At 41.4% G+C, this 21,759-nt stretch overlaps 2 protein-coding genes across 7 annotated transcripts in view; one reads left to right on the forward strand and one right to left on the reverse strand.

The window, feature by feature from the left end:
• The window catches only part of MTMR10 (myotubularin related protein 10), a 53,297-nt gene extending 38,260 nt beyond the window's left edge, over positions 1-15,037 (forward strand). The window contains exons 11-16 of the mRNA XM_033190718.1: positions 72-141; positions 1,705-1,775; positions 5,239-5,408; positions 6,394-6,564; positions 10,967-11,149; positions 11,966-15,037. Coding sequence (XP_033046609.1) covers positions 72-141; positions 1,705-1,775; positions 5,239-5,408; positions 6,394-6,564; positions 10,967-11,149; positions 11,966-12,568 — 1,268 coding nt within the window. The 3' untranslated portion in view covers positions 12,569-15,037. The remainder of the gene's footprint in view (positions 1-71; positions 142-1,704; positions 1,776-5,238; positions 5,409-6,393; positions 6,565-10,966; positions 11,150-11,965) is intronic.
• Positions 10,944-21,759, reverse strand: part of FAN1 (FANCD2 and FANCI associated nuclease 1) — a 39,441-nt gene continuing 28,625 nt past the window's right edge. For 2 of the 6 annotated variants that reach the window (XM_033190712.1, XM_033190710.1), the window contains exon 14: positions 16,504-16,810. In XM_033190712.1, coding sequence (XP_033046603.1) covers positions 16,673-16,810 — 138 coding nt within the window. In that variant the 3' untranslated portion in view covers positions 16,504-16,672. Of the gene's footprint in view, positions 11,581-12,454; positions 12,473-16,503; positions 16,811-21,759 lie in introns of those variants that run through there. The other 4 variants (XM_033190711.1, XM_033190714.1, XM_033190713.1 and 1 more) reach the window with 3 other exon arrangements.

Raw genomic sequence — 21,759 nt, forward strand, 5'->3', positions numbered from 1 at the left:
TAACTCTGATAGGGATCATGTAAAATAAACTTTAAAAAAGTAAAAATGCATATGTATATAATTTATTACAGAGCCTTTTGAAGAAACTGAAGAGAAATGGTTATCTTCACTGGAAAATACTCGATGGTTAGAATATGTAAGGTTTGTACCACTTCTTTACTTTCTTTTCCTTTAACTTTTTGAGATAATTACAGACTCACTGGAGGTACAAAAACAGCACAGAGAGCCATGTACTTACTCTTCATCCAACTTCACCCAATGGTAACATCTCGTGACGAGAGTACAGCATCCAAACCAGGAAGCTGACTTTGGGACGCTGAATAGATCTTACTCACCAGTTCATACATGCTCTTGTGTGTGTGTGCATGCACTTAACACAGCTGTGTGATTTTATCACATATGTACATTCACTTCACCACCACCACCACAGGAAGATACCTGTTCCATGACAAGGCTTCCCCGTGCTAGCCCCCGTATAGGTGCACCCCCTTCTGTGTCTGTTAGCTGCCACTAATCTCGTGTCAATCTCTATAGTTTTGTCATAAGTCAACCCCTTCCTTTTTATAAAGGGTTTATGAATTTCCCTGGTATAAAAAGTACAAAATGAGACTTTTTATCTGGTGGCTTATGCCTGTAATCCCAGCACTTTGGGAGGCCGAGGCGGGTGAATCACCTGAGGTCAGGAGTTCGAGATCAGCTTGGCCAACATGGTGAAACCCTGTCTGTACTAAAAATACAAAAATTAGCCAGGCATGGTGGCGCGCACCTGTAGTCCCAGCTCAGGAGGCTGAGGCAGGAGAATCACTTGAACCTGGGAGGCAGTGGTTGCAGTGAGCTGAGATCACGCCACTGTACTCCAGCCTGGGCGATAGAGCAAGACTCCATCTCAAAAAAAAAAAAAAAAAAAAGTTACAAAGTGGGGCCACTTGTAGTAGCTCATGCCAGTAATTCCAAAGCTTTGGGGGAGGAGGATCACTTGAGGCCCGTAGTTCACAGCCAGCCTGAGCAACATAGTGAGACCCCATCTCCACACACAAAAAAGTGAAAACTAGCCAGGCACAGTGGCATGTGCCTGTTGTCCTACGGAGCCTGAGGCAGGAGGATCACTTGAGGCCAGGAGTTCACAACCAGCCTGAGGAACATAGTGAGATGCCCATCTTCACAAAAAAATGTTAAAATTAGGCAGGCATGGTGGCTTGTGCCTGTGGTCCTAGCTGCTCAGGAGGTGGAGGCAGAAAGATCACTTGAGGCCAGGAGTTCAGGGTTACAATGAGCTATGATATGTCACTGCACTCTAGTGTGGGAGACAAAATGAGACCCTGTCTCTTAGAAAGAAAAAAAAACTACAAAATATCCTCCTTTGAGAATCGTATAAGTACTAAAGAAACTTTTCGGTAATGTGAAAACTATGTGCATTCAATATAAAACAGTCAGTCCTCTCTTGTGATGCTGAGCAGCGGCAGGGAGCCACAGCTGCCCGTCAGCCACGCATTCTCACTTCAGGGTGTTTTCAGCTTACAGTGGGTTTATCAGGACATAAGTCACGATAAACCCATTGAGTTATCATGGGTCATGAGTCATGGGGACATCATGAATCAAAGAGCATCTGTAAAGTGAGAAACTAGATTTGCTTGATTTCAAGTACTTTATATATTTGTAGTGGAGATTTGATTTTTAACACTATTTTTCCTTTTCTCTCTTCAGGGCATTCCTTAAGCATTCAGCAGAACTTGTATACATGCTAGAAAGCAAACATCTCTCTGTAGTCCTACAAGGTAACTAAAGTAACTCCTGAAAGCACCATGACCACCATGCCAGCCAACCTTGGTTTACTGCTTATCCCCATTCTAGTAAATCACATGAGTTTTAGCTATTTCTTATTTACTACAGTACCATCAAAGACATTACAGATTTTGCACATCATTTGAGTAAAACAGTGGCACGGGCTGGGCGCGGTGGCTGAAGCCTGTAATCCCAGCACTTTGGGAGGTTGAGGTGGGTGGATCACTTGAGATCAGAAGTTCGAGATCAGCCTGGCCACCATGGTGAAACCTTGTCTCTACTAAAAATACAAAAATTAGCCAGGCGTGGTGGTGCATGCCTGTAGTCTCAGCTACTCGGGAGGCTGAGGCAGGAGTATTACTTGAACCTAGGAAGTGGAGGTTGCAGTGAGCAAAGATCGCACCACTGCACTCCAGCCTGGGCAATATGGCAAGACTCTATCTAAAAAATAACAGTGGCACAAGGACTGCAAATAGAAGAATAGAAAGGAGTCCAGTTTTTACCCTTTATTAAATTATCCTTCCTATTTTATGGGAAGGGTGGGTCCAATCCCCTAATAGATTAATACTTAGTGTTAGTTTTGACAGGGCATTCTCTCTGTAATTTTGCTGTCTAATTCATACAAATTTGTTTTAGTTTAAAGACTTCTGGCTCATGCTAGATTGTGACTCTAAGGAAACAGTTTGAGATGAAGAAATAGACTGAACTGCTGAATAGCTAGTAATGTAGTATTTGGTAGGCATAAACGATGATGTAAACATCAGTTAAGCAAAGGATAATTACATATTAAATAACTTTACAGCTAACAGAATGTCTGAGTTTGTAGATAAAGTTTAATAGACTAAAAACTACCTTCTTATAATATAGAAGCCCTTTGTACCCATGGGGTCCCCATCTGTGGTCAACCAAGCCAGAATTGAAAATATTGGGGGGGAAAATTTTTGGTCATAATGAACATGAACAGACTTTTTTTCCTTGTCATTATTATCTAAACAGTATAGTATAACAACTGTTTACATAGCATTTACATTGTATTAGGTGTTATAAGTAATCTAGAGTTGATTTAAAGCGTACTGGAGGATGTGCATAGGTTATATGCAAATTTTACGTCATTTTCTATCCAGGACTTAAGCATTTGTGGATCTTGGTATCCAAGGGACATCCTGGAATGAGTTCCTCATGGATATTGAGGGAAGACTGTATATTCATGTTGCATAGTATATGAGTACAAAATGTTGCTTAAGCTTGCAGAAGCACTTTTTTTTTTTGAGACAGAGTTTCGCTCCTGTCGCCTAGGCTGGAGTGCGATGGCATGATCTTGATTCACTGCAACCTCCACCTCCTGGGTTCAAGCAATTCTCCTGCTTCAGCCTCCCGAGTAGCTGGGATTACAAGCATGCACCACCACGCCTGTCTAATTTTTGTATTTTTAGTAGAGATGGGGTTTCACATTGTTGACCAGGCTGGTCTCGAACTCCTGACCTCAGATGGTCTGCCCACCTCAGCCTCCCAAAGTGCTGGGATTATAGGTGTGAGCCACCGTGCCCAGCCAAGCTTGCAGAAGTACTTTTAACAACTGTCAAACTTAATTGACTTTAACAAGGCAGCAATCTCTAAGACTCTTAGAAAAAAATAAAATAGTAATGTGTCATATAAAGTAATCCTTAACTGATGCAGTCAGAGTGTGTTTAACACACAAATGCATGCAGAGCCTAATAATCACAATTTCTCTCATCCAGTGGGTATTCTCATCATATCGGAGAACCCTACTCATCCTCCATTTCTCCATGCATTTGTAATAGAAAAGGCCTCAGAAGTAGCACTGAACCTTCATTTTACTAGCATTTTTATTGTTTATTTTTAAAGTTTAGTTAAAAATTTACATACTATATAATTCACCCATTTTGAATTTGTAATTCAATAATTTTTAGTAAATATGCAGAGTCCAGTTTTGGAAATTTTTCATCACCCCAAAAGTCCCAGCTCCAGGCAGCCACTAATCTTTCTGTCTCCAGATTTTCCTTTTCTGGGCATTTCATGTAAGTGGAATCATACAATATGTGGCCTTTTGCCTCTGGCTTCTTTCATTCAACATACATGTTTTTGAGGTTCATTCATGCAGTGTGTATCAGCAATCTGTTCCTTTTTATTTCTGAATTGTATTCCACTGTTTGTAGATGCATTTTGCTCACCCATTTACCTGTTGATGGACATTTGGGTTGTTTCCACTTTGTGGCTGTTATGAATTATGCTGCTTCATTTATTTAGATCTTTCATTTTATCAGCAGTGTTTTATTGTGCAGGTCTTTATTTTGTTAAATCTTAAGTATTTTATTTTTATGTCACTGTGAATATAATTGCTAATTTCATTTTCAGGTTTACTGTGTACTCAGATTGTGTACAGAATTCCTGTGACCTTACTGACCTCATTTATTAGCTCTAGTAGTTATTTTGTGGATTCCGTAAGAGATCCTGTATTTTTACATACAGGATCATGTTGTCTTCAAAGACAGTTTTTACCTTTTTCTTTCTGATCTGAATGCCTTTTCTTTTTTTTTTTTTCTTGCCTAATTGCTCTGGCTAGATTCTTCAGTACAATGAGATGGAGAAGTGTAGAGAACAGACATCCTTATCATCTTCCTGATCTTAGGGAGAAAGTATCCAGTCTTTCACCAATGAGAATAACATTAATTGTAGGTTTTTGTGGATGTCTCTGATCAGTTTAAATCAGTTCCCTTTTATTCCTAATCAGGAATGAATGTAGAATTGTATCTGATGCTTTTTCTGCATCTGATGAGATGATCGTGTTGGTTTTGTCCTTTATTACTGTGGTATGTTACTATGATTGACAGATGTTAAACCAACTTTGCATTCCTGGATACTTTGGTTTACTTACATTTTTATTGATTTTTACATCTATAATCATAAGGGATATTGGTCAATAGTTTTCTTCTGATTTCCCTGGCTGGCTTTGATAGCATGGTAATTCTGGCCTCATTGGAAAGGACAACAGCTTAAAAGACACGAGGGAATTGTTTGCCACAGCTTCAGGTGGTAGTGAACAGTGCCACTCTCCCCATTCACTTCTCAGTATTGCCATGTGGAGTGTCAGTAGAAAGATTACCTTATAACTTAATACTTTGAGGAAAGAGCAGTAGAATGGAGTCCAGACGGATTTTCTACCACGAACCATTCAAATGTAAAAAGTATGAGTGATGAGCTTCTATTATCTGGCAAATATCCATGTATAAAAGACCATCTCCTGTAAATGCTAATTTAGTTTATCTACAAGTCTGTAATATTTTAGAGTTGCTGGAATCCAGTAAAATTTCCTTACACAGATTTGGAAAGCAGCCTAGGTGTGCAGAATACTAAATTATCTAGTTTACCTTTCCTTCCCTTTCTCTCTCATCATTTTTCTATGTTGTAATCATTTTCTTTCCATTTTATTGACAGAGGAGGAAGGAAGAGACTTGAGCTGTTGTGTAGCTTCTCTTGTTCAAGTGATGCTGGATCCCTATTTTAGGACAATTATTGGATTTCAGAGTCTGATACAGAAGGAGTGGGTCATGGCAGGATATCAATTTCTAGACAGATGCAACCATCTAAAGAGATCAGAGAAAGAGGTAACAAAATCTTGATACCTTTTTATCAGTTTTCAAGGATACACAAAATATGTGTCATTAAAAGATGAAGGGGCTTTTAAAAAATACTGTATTTAGTACAACTTAGCTTCCTTAGCCCAAAGCTAATTAATGGGTTAGAGTTCAAATTGATGTACTTATTATAAAGATTATCGTAACTATGAAGGTGAAATTTTTAAAAGTTGTCTATTGAATTTGTCTAAGTGGAAAACTACTGAAAAAATTCTGAATAAAATACTGAAAAATAGATATTAGCTATTTTGAAAAATCGCTTTTGGAATATCATTTTCTTAAAATGGGATACATAGGTTAAGATGGAAAGTTTGAGAGGACCACCTTTGTAATAGCTGTGGAGTTAGTGGCTGCCTTGGATCTGTAGTTAGGCTGCGGAAGGCCTTACAAATATCTTACCTGCCAGGCAGGTCAGATCAGTTTTTAGAAGGTTGTTTCAGAGAGCATATTTGACTTGTGGTGTCTCATAAAAAATAGTGGCCACCTGCTACTGCACTTGGGGAGACACCACGTGACCTAGGCTGATCCCAAAGTGTTTTCTGAAATGTGGGGACGTTTTCTGGATGCTGAGCCTACAGGATCAGCCAAACATTAGAGAAGTTGGTTGATGGTTTTGTTTTGTTATATAATCTAAAGAATTGTTTCTAGGACATGCTCAAACACATACTTTGCTCTTCCGCTTTCATATAGTGGGCAACCCGCTCAACTGTGTGCTTTGCCATTTCAACTGGTGACACTTACTGGGCAAATAAGGGTTGTGATGTTTATCACGGTTGAACATTACTTCTTGGGTTTGATAGATGTGTATAGCTCAGCTTAGGAGCCAAGTGTTTTAGGCTTAGATGTTTTCTTATTCATCTCTTCTTTAACATCAGCAGTACATTTTGAAGTAAACGTGAATGGCCGAAAGGATAACTAACATTAAATGATCCCATTGTCTCTTTGTATTTGCCAGTCTCCTTTATTTTTGCTATTCTTGGACGCCACCTGGCAGCTGTTAGAACAATATCCTGCAGCTTTTGAGTTCTCCGAAACCTACCTGGCCGTGTTGTACGACAGCACCCGGATCTCACTGTTTGGCACCTTCCTGTTCAACTCCCCTCACCAGCGAGTGAAGCAAAGCACAGTAAGCAACCCTGTGGCTGTGGCTATGTTTTTCCTTGTTTTTACAACTTTATCGAGGCATAATTGAAGTATAATTCACTGCCTATTTGAAGTCTATGATTTAAAACTCACTACCATTTTCATCTGAAATTTCTGAATGAAGTATTTTGAAGACACAAAAATCTAGGAAATTATTTTTATGACTGAACATTTTTTGTTTTACTCTGATGTAAATTTTTTGTAGTAAACCCCTTTAAAGATGTAAATTACTTTAACCACCTTAAATGTCATGCTTTTGTATATATATTTCACATTTGGGCTATTGGGTAGTAAAAAACAAAAGCCCTGTTATAGGATATAGGTCAGTAAGATAAAAATTCGTACAAAACAAGATTATTTTCCTTCAAGAGTTTTAAGTTTCCAATCACAATTCATTGATGTAGAGGAAGAGTCATTTATGACTAAGCAGGGTCTCAAGCCAAACTTGAAACTAGCTACTGCTTGCCACTGGTGGAAACCATTCTGAACCAGAGTGCTGTTTCCCCCACCTTGAACCAGCAACGGAAGCTGACGAATGCTGTGGAGACCATTGAGAGAAACAGAAAGGGCAGCTCTTGTGGGCCTTCAGGAAGCCTTTCTAGGAAGAGGATTCCCCTCACAGTGAGCTCCGGGGTCTTCAGCCTCAGCCTCAGTTGTAAGGCCCTGGGCTAGGCATTGTGGCCTGGGGAGCGGGAAACCTGAGTTCTGGCCCTGGTCTGGGAAAAGTGCCAGGCCCATGTTCCACTCAGGCTTCAGCCTGAGAGTCAAGGTTCCTAACCTGTAAAATGGATCTATCAGACTAACACTTACACCTTTAGTCTCGTATGAGGTGAAAACGTTTTGTAAACTGTGAAGCATTATGCAAATTTTCCTAAAGACATATGAATTCTGGATTTGTTGGTGTAAAAGACAAAACACACTGGTCAGTTAAGGAGCTGATTTATTTAGGCTATTGCAGGAGGGAGAACTTAATTAACGGGCATCCCAAAGAAAAGGACAAGAGCTGGGATTTTATAGAGTCAGAAAACGGGAATCAGGAGGAAGGGCAGTCTCAGTCCATAGGAGCCAGTTTTCGGGACACGAAAGGCAGGAGAGATTGTCCAACATTGCCACTTTTGGGGACCCAGGGCTCAAAGAAACTCAACACCGTTGGCCCATCTCTACAAAAAATACAGAAATTAGCTGGACGTGGTGGTGTGCACCTATGGTCCCAGCTGCTGGAGAGGCTGAGGTGGGAGGATGACTTAAGCCCAGGAGGCAGAGATTGCAGTGAGCTGAGACTGTGCCACTACACTCCAGCCTGGGTGACAGAGCCAGAATCTGTCCCCTGCCCACCCCACCAGGAAAGTTTGACCTTTCCAGATACTGTGCTGAGGACCAGTGATCCAGGCTCAGGCTCCTGGGGTATGGAACGCTCATTTGTTCTAAAATACATGCTCTCCCAGTTGCTCGTTTTCATTTGTTGTCACCGTAATCATTGTTGGGCCCCCTCTCTGCCTCCAGCTAGGCTTTCCCTCGGCCTTGTTTGCCTCCTTCAGCTCTTCCTCATTCTCTCCCTTCACTACCCCATGTACACACAGACAGTGTGAGCCTGCAAAAGGTGCGTGAGACGAGGACAAAGACTTTTGGGTCTGGGGACTGGGCAGTGCGTGGGTGGGTATTTGCATGGAGGACTCCCGGCCCCCAGACACCACTGCCCCTGTTGCTTGGCTGATGCTGCGTGTGCCGACAGACTTCCACCAGAAATGAACATTACTGAATTGTATTGAGGGAGCTGTAAAAAATACTTTCTACAAGTATTTCATCTGCTTTCCCTGTTCATGTTCTAGTGCTCTATTTTTTTAATTTGGCTTTTTCAAAAGCTTTTTGTGACAGATACTAACATGAATCCCCCTCTCCCTTCCTCCCTAGCAGGAACTGGTCATTGTCTAAGGGTCATGATTCTTAACCATTCGCAGCCCCTTTCACACAGGCAGAAGCCCAAAGCATTTCTTCTTTTTTTTTTTTTTCCATTCTCAGGCCACCTTAGGTGCTAGTGGCCAGGTATTGTTTGTAGAAAATCTGATTTCTCTTGGAGATAAATATTTTTAGTTTTCACCTTTTAAAAAAGAGAACATCTTTTTTTTTTTTTTTTTTAAAGACAGTCTGGCTCTGTCACCCAGGCTGGAGTGCAGTGGGTGCCATCTCAACTCACTGCAACCTCTGCCTCCTGGGTCCAAGCACTCCTCTCACCTCAGCCACCCGAGTAGCTAGGACTACAGGCGCATGCCACCACGCCTAACTGATTTTTGTATTGTAGAGTCAGCGTTTCACCATGTTGCCCAGTCTGGTCTTGAACTCCTAGACTCAAGCAATCCGCCCACCTCAGTCGCCCAAAGTACTGGGATCACAGGCATGAGCCACCGCACTTGGCGAAGAGAACATTTTCTGTATACTGATTGAAGGGCCATTAAAACATGTTCGGGTTCATGTTTTACTAGATTTCAGCTTTTAACAGTGTTGAAAGCAAATGGGTGGTTTTTAATCTATGTATATGATGAAATTTCAAGTAACTAATTTTTTTTTTTTTTTTTTTTTTTTGAGGCAGAGTCTTGCTCCATCGCCCAGGCTGGAGCACAGTGGTGCGATCTCAGCTCACTGCAGCCTCCGCCTTCCAGGTTCAGGCGATTCTCCTGCCTCCGCCTCCCGAGTAGCTGGGACTACAGGCGTGTGCCACCACACCCGGCTAATTTTTGTATTTTTTTTTTTTGAGAGGGAGTCTCGCTCTGTCGCCCAGGCTGGAGTGCAGTGGTGCAATCTCTGGTCACTGCAAGCTTCGTTGCCTCCCGGGTCCACGCCATTCTCCTGCCTCAGCCTCCCGAGAAGCTGGGACTACAGGCGCCCACCACCACGCCCAGCTAGGTTTTTTGTATTTTTAGTAGAGACAGGGTTTCACCGTGTTCGCCAGGATGGTCTTGATCTCCTGACCTCGTGATCCGCCTGCCTCGGCCTCCCAAAGTGCTAGGATTACAGGCGTGAGCCACTGTGCCCAGCCAATTTTTTGTATTTTTAGTAGAGATGGGGTTTCACCATATTGGCCAGGCTGGTCTTGAACTCCTGACCTCGTGATCTGCCCGCCTCGGCCTCCCAAGGTGCTAGGATTATAGGCATGAGCCACTGTGCCTGGCCAAAAATTTTAAGAGTGTGTGTATTTGGTGTTCAATGAATTTTTACTTATTTGAAGTAGAAAATTTTGTAAAACTTTACAAAATGCCCTGTGCTGTTACATAGCTTACCCATTTCTTGATGATTCAAGCCGCCACTGTAGCAGGGAATGCCACTGGGCTGTGATGTAGTCATGGCCTCCTGACTGCTGTATTCTTGTCCTAATAACATTCATTGTTTGCCTTTTTAATAATTTCCAAGTAAATTCTTGGGGTTTTTTTTGGTAGAAAATTTGGAGAGTACTGAAAGGTAAGAACAAAGAATCAGACATCTCCCATCATCCAGCGACTCTGTGTCTGGGGTTATTTCCTCCAGGGAACTGTTGTGTATATGCTGCTGTGGTAGCCTGCTGCCGTCCATCAGCTGAGATGAGAGTCCTTTCTCCTCGTTGCTAAATGTGACTATGCTTCATAGAAATGGTCTGGACTGCCTTCCAGAGGAGCTCCTTGTCTTCCTCACAGTGAGGTGGTTGGCTGTCACCCTGTAGCTTTGTGTGACCTCAGTTTACTGTGGTGGGAAGCCAGATAACCAGGCTGCACCAGCCCAGAGTCTAGGCTAGAGGTGGACTCCTGTGAAGAGGGGTCTCCCGTGTACATGGTCTCCATGGTTTTAGCCACATGCTAGGACCACAGGGGAGTTGATCCCTTCCTTCCTACTCCAAGTCTGTGGTCTGTGATTTGAGATCACTGGCTCAATGAAGTGTAGCTCCCCACTTAGAAGGTAAGTTATAAAACTGGTGGCAGAGATTTCCATGCAGAAATTTTGTTAATCCACTTACCAACAGATAACTACTAAAATGTACTGATAGTGTGCTCATAAAAGGAAAATACTGTAATTATAGAAATAAATTCAACATGTTTAAGACTTTGTAGTATCATGTTAGTGAAACTTCTCTTAATAACATTCTTAGTGCCCAAAGGGCATGGTTTCCTTGGGGTCTTAAGGCAGAGGGCACTTGAATAGCACACTCCTTGTTCATGGGGACTGGGGGGCTTCTCGGAGCTCAAAAGCCAGGAGCCTTTCTTGAAGTGAAAGTGCCGTTCTGGTGGGTTTTGAGGGCTGCAGTACAGAACATTTAACCTGTATAATGATGAATGGCTCATCTGAAAAAAGGCATTCATGAGAAAATCCTTAGTTTTGCATATTTTCACAAATGTTCAAATATTTTATTTATTTTGCAGGAATTTGCTATAAGCAAAAATATCCAATTGGGTGACGAGAAGGGCTTAAAATTCCCCTCTGTTTGGGACTGGTCTCTCCAGTTTACAGCAAAGGACCGCACCCTTTTCCATAACCCCTTCTACATTGGAAAGAGCACGCCTTGTGTACACAATGGCTCCGTGAAGTCTTTTAAACGGACAAAGGTAAATCACAGCTAACAAAACCTGATGTTGGCTCACACATAACCAAACACATCTTTTTCAGAACACAGAGCATTAAAAATAAAGGCAGTTCCAAGAGTAACACTGCTAATGCAGGTTTCTGAGGGGGCATTCCCTTTTTAACTCAAGTGACTGTATCCCAGCTTTCTTCTTGGTGTCTGAGGCCCACAAAGTCTCAGTACCTGAGAGTGGGCAGATTGCGGCTCTGAGCCTGCAAGCCCCATTTACTGAAGCCCCATTTATCCATTTCTCGATGACTGAAGCCGCCACTGTGGCCAGGAATGCCACCGGGCTGTGATGTAGTCATGGCCTCCTGACTGCTGTATTCTTGTCCTAATAACATTCGTTGTTTGTCCTTTTAATAATTTCCAAGTAAATTCTTGGGGTTTTTTTGGTAGAAAATTTGGAGAGTACTGAAAGGTACAGAACAAAGAATCAGACGTTTGGCCTCCTGACTGCCTCCATTCAGTTTGCCGTTGTTCTTGATACAATAGGCCAGGTCTAGGGTTTTTTCTAGCCCTAGTCTTAGAACTTATCCTTAAGCAAATTAGTGGATAGGAGGTACTCTTATCCCTACCCCCATTCAGGCTGATGGCAATAGCCTAGGTAGAGTCAACACATAAAGTTTAATTCCAGGGGAAGAGGATTATAAAGGACTACAGAGGAAGGGAGGAAAATGTTCCTTGAGGCTGAAATTCCATTAGTTTTTCATAGTATTGAGTTTATATTTGCCATTGCATCCTTACAATCTTTCTAAAAAGGGAAATCCCGGAACATAATAAAATCTCTTCTGTATAGAAAAACTACAGCTCCACACTAAGAGGAATGCCGTCTGCCTTAAAGAATGGGATCATCAGTGACCAAGAATTACTTCCAAGGAGAAATTCATTGATATTAAAACCAAAGCCAGATCCACCTCAGCAAACCAAGAGCCAGAACAGTGATATGGAGCAATATTTTAGAGAATGGTTTTCCAAACCCGTCAACCTGCACGGTGTTATTCTGCCACGTGTCTCTGGAACACACATAAAACTATGGAAACTGTGCTACTTCCGCTGGGTTCCTGAGGCCCAGATCAGCCTGGGCGGCTCCATCACAGCCTTTCACAAGCTCTCCCTCCTGGCTGATGAAGTGGATGTGCTGAGCAGGATGCTGCGGCAGCAGCGTAGCGGCCCCCTGGAGGCCTGCTACGGGGAGCTGGACCAGAGCAGGATGTACTTCAGAGCCAGCGGCCCGCATGACACCGACACCTCGGGGACGCCGGAGTTTCTCTCCTCCTCCTTTCCATTTTCTCCTGTAGGGAATCTATGCAGACGAAGCATTTTAGGAACACCATTAAGCAAATTTTTAAGTGGGGCCAAAATATGGTTGTCTACTGAGACATTAGCAAATGAAGACTAAAATAGGGTGTTTTCTGAACATTTTTTGAGGGAAGCTGTCAACTTTTTCCTCTGAATTAAAATTGCTAACCTAGGCGTTTGAAGCTCTAATAACTTTGTATGTAATAATAGTTGAAATTTGCACTAATATTTAAAAACATGTTGAATCATGCTTCTTTCACACTTATTTTAAGAGAGATGTCAATTTTGTTCCTGTCCTCTTTCTGTCATTACAGGTCTGGCTGTTGTAACTGTGATCAAACTGTTCATGTTCTGTCTGCTACATTCTTTCTCCATCCATTTTTCCTACTGCCTCCTGAAGGCTATCTGATAGTCACGTTAGCAACCCCAAGCAGCAGGCAACAGGAAAGTTAAGAAATTTGCGTTTCGTATCATTTTTAGGAACATCTGATAAAACCTCCAGCAGGTTTTAGGAAGTATTCGTGTATATTTGTGGTTACTTTCTGTCATCTCTAATTGAACTCACCTGATGAAGGTTCAGTGTTCTGTGGACAGAATTTATTATTTTAGATCACCTTCTTCGGGACCTTCGATCACTGTGTTTTGAAATCATGAGTTTGCTTTTTTAACTTCATAGGGCTAACTTTAAAATGATATGCACTGTTAATTTTAAAGCATTTGCTGCAGATAATTAAACTTAGAAGTGCCTTTGACATTAAGATACAAATACTACAGAAGAAAATATAATTTCTCTTTTGTGAGAATCCCATTGCATATTGGAAATAGGCTTTTCATACTAAGCTTCGTAGCCAGGCATCCCCAAAGTCTTGTTCCTCTGAAAGCCACTGGGGAGTGGCCTGTGGGGTGCTGATTCCTGAGAGGTGCGTGCTGGAGACAGGAGAGTGCCATCTATGCCAAAACCCACCCTCAAAAACAAGGCTTGCTGGGAGGCGTGCTGGGCTTGGCCATCAGTATTTGCAGTGTGGCAAACTATTGCTGGCACTTCCCCTTGGAAATAACTAATGAGGTCACAAGTTGGGCACCTGTACAGATGTCCTTTTCTCATAGTTCCTAATGCTTAGGAATAAAGGAGAAATAAAAAAATGGATTCTCTGAAAACACAGCCATTTGAATAGCTAGAGAAGTGCTCTCCCAACCCCCAGCTTTTGACAGCGAAGTTGAGGAGAATGAGGAGACACAGTTGTTTGTTTGATCTGAAACACTCTTGTTTCCAAACTGTGTGACAAGAGCCTACCCACCACTGTAGAGGTCAAAGCTGAAGCTTCTTCCAGCAGTGAAATGAGGCGCCGCCTCCCCCACACTCCTCATTCCCTGCGACAACATGGATGCTTTCAAATTTGACTGTTTCTTGAACTGCCGTCCTAAGATATGAAAAATTTTTATAGTAAAGTGTCTAGTTAGCTTATTTCCTTTTCTAAAACAAGTGTTTTCAAGATAACTCTATTTTACCTATGTACTGAATAGCTGTTTCTATCTGAATTATTTGCCTTTTAAAAATTGATAATGTCTCTGGATATAACAGAAGTTCTTATAAAATATCTTAAGAAATTCACTTTATGGGTAAACCCAAGGTTTTTGCCAACTTGCTGCCTAGAAAATAAGGGCTAGTTTCAGTTTATACAAATAGAATTATTAAACATTTTACAGTCCTTGATGGGAAACCAGATCCAATCTCTGTAACACCACAGCGTATCCTACCATTGACAGTGTAATCACAGTTCTCCCTTTTTCATTTAGCTGCTTTTTTATTATTACTAAATGTTGGACTGAGCATTTTTCCCTCTGTAATTTTCTTCCCTCACATTTAACTCCTGTAGTATTTTATTGTTGTTAATTTACAAGTTTATTAGGTACTATTAATAATGGTTAAAAATAGAAAAATGCATATTTTTGTATAATCAAATGTAGTAAAATAGTTTTATTTTTGCTGGACAGTTGTTATATCATGATTATTGTGCCACATTTTATTGTGCATAATATGAAAAACAACTATGACAGCCTTCCGTCGGGCCAGGGTAAAGCTGCTTACCACCTCTGCCATCAGAGGGACTTGTGGTGACAGTAGTGGTGTGGCTGCACAGAGTGCACTAGAGAGAGCTCAGCACCCCCGCTGCCTACCAGCAGAGCCCCTGCTGAGGGAACGCCGTGCAGACGCTGATGTGCTGGGTGAAATTTCTAGTATTGGACATAAAGATATGCAGTGTCTTGCTGTTATTTTATGATAGAAACCCGATTTTGAAACCAAAAATATCTAACTTTATTTAAGGAAAGGATACTAATTTGTACTAACAGGGTGAAAGCTACTCACATCTGTCAACAAAATCTGCTTGCTGCAATAGTAACTCAAGTGGTTCAAACTTGATTTCCTGAGAAAACTAAAACCTTTGTGCCTAAAACTGATGACTTGAGTTCAAGTGGGATAAGCAAGAAGATGTGTTACCTTGTTGTTCAACAGTAATGAATGTGAAGGAAATTTTGATGGCTTAATAAAATTTCCACAGCAACTGTTTGTTGTTATCAATATGAAATCATCTACAGGAACACAGTGATCGAAGAGGTGAAGGCATCTTCTCCCATCCATACTCCTGTGTCATCCATGGGACGTTTCTGCTTGCCCTCTAAAGCCAGGTAGTGATCAGTAATTTTTTAACAGCAGTTCGGAAGTGGCTAAAGTTAAGGCCATGTGGATATTGATGGATCATGCCCTAACTGGTCCTTCCATTCAATAAATATAAAAACCGGGGAGCTACATTGCCCCAAGAAGGCCTTAGAACAAGTCGAGAGACTGGGATCCCATTCCCTGACTCCTGAGCCTGGCACATGGATAAATCACCTTTCTACCACACCCCCTTGGCCAGCCTGAGACCCTCCCACATGGTGATGAGCAGCCCTGATTTGCCTTTACTGTCAACAGAGAAAATACCCCTGATCTAGTTATTAGGGATGGTCCCAGGGAGAAGGACAATGAAGGACAACTGCCTCTGATAAAGACTTCATTCCTTTCATGATCCAGGCCTGATCAGTAGAACAAGCATTTACATGTTACAAATTAACACAACTTCATGATCATTTTTTAATTCCTAAAGAAATTGGAATTTAACTTTTCTGCCCTTAGATAATCACAAAACAAAGTTTAACAGCTAAATGTGTATAGGGCAGTAAAGAAAAACTTAGATAATATTTGAGAATCTCAGCTTCTCATATAATTAATTACTTGAAGGAAACATTGGTTATGCTACTTTTTAAATTTTTTTTTTTTTGTCACCAGGCTGGAGTGCAGTGGCGTGACCTCGGCTCACTGCAACCTCCGCCTCCCGAGTTCAAGAGATTCTCCTGCCTCAGCCTCCGGAGTAGCTGGGACTACAGGCACCTGCCAACACGCCCAGCTGGTTTTTTGTATTTTTAGTAGAGACGAGTTTCACCATGTTGGCCAGGATGGTCTCAATCTCTTGACCTCATGATGCGCCTGCCTTACTCAGCCTCCCAAAGTGCTGGGATTACAGGCATGAGCCACTGCGCCCGGCCGCTAACTTTTTTATTAAAAAACCTAAAGATGAATCATCACTTGTTTTTGGGTTTTCCAGCTTTTTACATGTCTGATCATACAGATGCATCCAGCTCCAAAAAGGGTCAACGAGGATTTTCTTTTTTTAAAAAGTTCATTACCGGCTGGGTACAGTGGCTCATGCCTGTAATCCCAGCATTTTGGGAGGCCAGGGCGGGTGGATCAGTTGAGGTCAGAAGTTCCAGACTAACCTGGGCAACATGGTGAAACCCCATCTCTACTAAAAACACAAAAATTAGCCGGGTGTGGTGGCGCACACCTGTAGTCCCAGCTACTGGGGAGCCTGAGGCAGGAGAATCGCTTGAACCTAGCAGGTGGAGGTTGCAGTGAGCCAAGATCACACCACTGCACTCCAGCCTGGGTGACAGCGAGACTCCGTCTCGAAAAAAAAAAAGTTTATTACCCACTGTGGAATCAATGAGTGTATTCAAGCAAACACTGTTTTGTGATATACAGACACTGTACAATGACAAGTCAAACTATCAGGTTTATAATGGACAATACAATTAAAACATGATGCTTTATACTCTTGAAAATCTTACATTCATGTATGACCAAATATCCCCAATTCCATAGCTTTTAGCTCAGGCTTTGGCTCTTAGCTCCAACTGCAACCACGTGACAGACTTCTACGTCAGCCCCCAGCTTCTGCAGCTCAGCCAGCCAGATCATCTGCTTATGTGAAAGACGGTCATTGGGGCCTTTAACTTCCACCAGCTGGAAGGGAAATTTTTAAAAGTTATTAGTGTCTTACTGAATGAAAAGCCATCCAAGTAAGTTGTAGTTGTCAGTGAGAACTACTTAAATGGCTCTTGTGCTCTCCCACTGTATTTGTAAGTATAACACAAATACACGGATGGTCCTTCACTTACAATGGTTCACCTTAGGATTTTTTGACTTTAAAATGGTGCAAAAGTGATACACATTCCATAGAAACCATACTCTGAGTGTTGATCTTTTCCCAGTATGATACTCCATGCTGGGCAGCAGCAGTGAGCCACAGCTCCCAGTCAGCCACATGATCATGAGGGTAACCAGTACTCTACGGCGTGCAGTGAGCTAGATGATTCTGCCCGACTGTAGGCTGATGCACGCATTCTGAGCACATTCAAGGTAGGCTAAGCTAAGCTATGAGGTTTGGTGGGATAAATGTGTTAAATGCATTTTCAACTTACATTATTTTCAGTTGATGTGTAGGATTTATCAGGGCATAACTCCATCATAAGTTGAGGAGCGTCTGCAGCTAAGAAATTTATTCAGAAATTTTTCTATTCTGTAGAAACTAGACAATTCTTCACAGAGGATGAGTAAACCGATTCTTAGTACAGCAAATGAAAAATTGTTTTAAAGCATGCACTGGATTTTACTTCCCTGCCTAAAATCCTCCAATTACTGTTTTATTTTCTATTAAATCTAACCTTCTTGCCATGACCAGTCTCTTCCCTACCCCAAGGCCGTCACTTCCACTTGCTACTTGCTCTTCCCGTTGCCTGGGAACATTTCTCCCTGTTCTTGACATGCCTGACTTCTTATCTTTCAGTGCTCAGCTTAAACTCATCTGGACAGGTCACAGCTCTCAGTATATCCTCCCTATGCACTTCTTTCATGGCATTCGTAAGATAAAAATGTGTACTACATATCATCTTCATGAAGGCAGGAATTGTGTGTTTTGTTCACTACACATCACTAGACTTGAAGACACAGCAATAAAAACTATTCTAGGTATAGAAAAAAATTGTTTAAATATAGCATTCAGCAGCCTAACAGACGTTTAATTAGAGTCCTCAAAGGAATGAGAAAAAAAAAATACTTAAAAAATGGCCAAAAATTTTCCAAATTTGATGAAAACTATAAACCCAAAGATTCAAGAAAATCAGTGAATCCCAGGCACACAAATATAACAGTTCCCTAGGAAATATCATGACTGTGTAATCAGGGGATATAGTCAAAGCAGCCAGAATTTTTAAAGCCAGAGGGGAAAAAAAAGATTCTTCAATTGGAAACCATGCTAGTTAGAAGATAGTAGGCTAATATTTTTAAAGTATTGAAAAATAACGCTCAACATAGAATCCGTTGCCCAAAGAAAACATCTTTCAAAAACAGGTGAAATAAAGGCTAAGACATACAAAACCTAAATACAGTCTTCCCTCAGTATCCACGGGGGGCTGGTTCAAGGACCCCATCTGTTACCAAAATCCATGGATGCTCCAGTCCCTGATACAAAATGGCATAGCATTTGCATATTCTATGTACATCTTCTTATATACTTTAAATAATCTCTACTTACACCTAATACAATGTAAATGCTATGAAAATAGTTGTTATGCTCTATTTTTTTTTTTTTTTTTTTTTTGAGACGGAGTCTTGCTCTGTCGCCTGGGCTGGAGTGCAGTGGCCGGATCTCAGCTCACTGCAAGCTCCACCTCCCGGGTTCCCGCCATTCTCCTGCCTCAGCCTCCGGAGTAGCTGGGACTACAGGCGCCCGCCACCTCGCCCGGCTAGTTTTTGTATTTTTAGTAGAGACAGGGTTTCACCGTGTTAGCCAGGATGGTCTGGATCTCCCGACCTCATGATCCACCCATCTCGGCCTCCCAAAGTGCTGGGATTACAGGCTTGAGCCACCGCGCCCGGCCAATGCTCTATTTTTATTTGATTGGTTTATTGTAGTTACTTTTTATTGTTTTTTCTTTTTTCCAAATATTTTCAGTCCATGGTTTGTTCCATCTACAGAAGCAGAAACCATGGATACAGAGGGCTAACTACTGTAATTCATTACTAGCAGAACTTCCAGACATGGAAATTTTTTTTTTTTTTTTTTTTTTTGAGACAAGGTTTCACTCTGTTGCCCAGGCTGGTGTACAGTGGTATGATCTCAGCTCACTGCAGCCCTGACCTCCCAGGCTCAAGCAGTTCTCTCACCTCAGCCTCCCAAGTAGCTGGGACTACAAGTGCATACCACCACACCCAGCTAATTTGTTCATCATTTTGTAGAGATGAGGTCTCACTGTGTTGCCCAAGCTGGTCTCCAACTCCTGAGCCCAAGCAATCCGCCCACCTCAGCCTCCCAAAGTGCTGGGATTACGGGCATGAAAGGAAATTCTTCAAGCAGGACAATGAGACCACACAGAAATCTGGATCTATACAAAAGAATAACAAGCACTGGAAATGCTGTCTACATGAGTAAATACAGACTCTTATTAATCAACTGCAGAAAGCAAAAATAATATGTTATAGAACATATAACACGTAGAAGTAAAATATATGAAAACACCACAAAGGCTGGGAGGGAAGATACAAGTATATATTATTGAAAGGTTCTTTTTACTCTACATTAAAGTGTGTATCACTTGAAGGTGGATAAGTTTAAGATATATAATATACATACTAATGCAACCACTTAAACACAATGAACCATTACAGCTAACAAGCCAACAAAGCTATAAAATGCAATCTTTAAAAATAAGGCAGGGCCAGGCGCTGTGGCTCATGCCTGCAATCCCAACACTTAAGAGACCGCGGCAGGTGAACTACTTGAGCCCGGGGCTTTGAGATCAGCCTGGGCAATATGGCGGAACCCCATCTCTAAAAATACAAAACTACAAAAATCAGCCAGGCACAGTGGCGTGCGCCTGTGATCCCAGCTACTCAGGAAAAAGACAAGGAACAAAAGAGTTCTGAGACAAAGAGAAAATAAGCATCAGGATTTAAAGCTAAGGATATCAATAATCAAATGTAAATGATGCAAACACCCCATTAAAAGACAGAGGTTAAGCTGGATTCAAAAGTAAGATCCAACTATATGATGCCTACAAGAAATCCACATTTAAAACTAAGATAAAATAGGTCAAAAGTAAAAGAATGGAAAAATGTATCACGTTAACATTAAACAAAAGAAGGCTGAAGTGGCTACATGTTAACAATATCAGACAAAGTTGATTTCAGAGCGAAGATTACCAGGAGTAAAGGGGGGTCACCTCATAATGATGAGGGTAGACTCATGAAGAGGACACGACCCTCCTAAAAGTTTACGCATCTTATACTAGACCTTCAAAATACATGAAGCAAATATTGATAGAAACGCAAGAAGAAATACACAAAACGGGCACGGTATACTGGTATACTCTCAGCATTCTGGGAGGCCAATGTGGAGCCCAGGAGTTTTGAGACCAGCCTGGGCAACATGATGGAACTCCATCTCTACAAAAAAAAAAAAAAAAAAAAATAGCTGGGCATGATGGTGGATGCCTATAGTTCCGGCTACTCAAGAGGCTGAGGCAGAAGAACTGCTTGAGCCTGGGAGATCAAGGCTGCAGCGATCCAGGATGGCACTGCTACTACACTCCCGTCTAGGTGACAGTGAGACTCTGTCTCAAAAAAAAGAAAAAAAGAAATACACGAATCCACAATTATAATCAGAGATGTCAATATTCTTCTCTCAATAATTTATAGAACAAGTAAATAAGAAATCAGTAAGGACACAGACAACTTAAACAACACTATCAACCAACTTGACCTAACATTTAAAAATACTGCCCACAACAAATGCTGAACACACATTCTTTTCAAATACAAACAGAATATTCACCAGGGAAAACCACATTCCCGACCATAAAACAAGTCTCAACACATTTAATGGGATTCCAATCATACAAAATATGTCCTCGGACTACAATGGAGCTAAATTACAAATCAATAGCAGAAAGATACCTGAAAAATCTCTCGGGTGTTTGGAAATGTAAATGACTCACTTCTAAATAAGCCAAGGATCAAAAGAGAGTCAAAAGGGAAATCAGAAAGTATTGTGAACTGAATGAAAATGAAAACAACTACTAAATTTGTGAGGTTCAGAGAAAGCAGCACTGAGGAGGAAACTGGGAGCACTAGCTAACTATTAGAAAAGAAGGTCTCAAAGCAATCACCATAGCTTCCACCTTAAGAAACTAGGAAATAAAAAAAACAAAGGAAACCAAAAGCTGATTCTTTGAGAAAATCAGTAAAACTGATAAACCTCCTGCCAGACTCATCTGGGAGAAATGACAGAAATTACCAATATCAGGAATAAGAGCATGACAGAGAAAGATTCTACAGATATTAAAATGCAATAAGAAACACACGGCTGGGTGCAGTGGCTCACACCTGTAATCCCAGCACTTTGGAAGGCCAAGGCGGGCAGATCACCTGAAGCCAGGAGTTCAAGACCAGCCTGGCCAACATGGCAAAATCTCATCTCTACTAAAAATCCAAAAATAAAAATTAAAACAATTATCTAGGCATGGTGGTGCACAGCTGTAATCCCAGCTACTAGGGAGGCTGAGGCACGAGAATCACTTGAACCCAGGAGGCGGAAGTTGCAGTGACCTAACTCGCGCTATTGCACTCCAGCCTGGGCAACAGAGCGAGACTATCTCAAAAAAAAAAAAAAAAGAAAGAAAGAAAAGAAACAAATGTAAACAACTTTAAGACAAAAATGAAATGGACAAATTCCTTGCAAGACACAAACTATCAAAGCGCAATCAAGAAGAAACAGATAATATGAACGGCCTTATGTTGTTTAAAAAGAAATTTAATTGACAGTTTCAAATTTTCCTCCCCCCAGAATCTCCAAATCCATACTGCTTCACTGGGGAATTCTATCAAATGTTTAGGGAATTATACTAATTCTACAC

The sequence above is a fragment of the Trachypithecus francoisi genome, unplaced genomic scaffold (assembly GCF_009764315.1).
Source record: "Trachypithecus francoisi isolate TF-2019V2 unplaced genomic scaffold, Tfra_2.0 Lachesis_group3, whole genome shotgun sequence".
In the NCBI taxonomy this organism is placed as follows: domain Eukaryota; kingdom Metazoa; phylum Chordata; class Mammalia; order Primates; family Cercopithecidae; genus Trachypithecus; species Trachypithecus francoisi.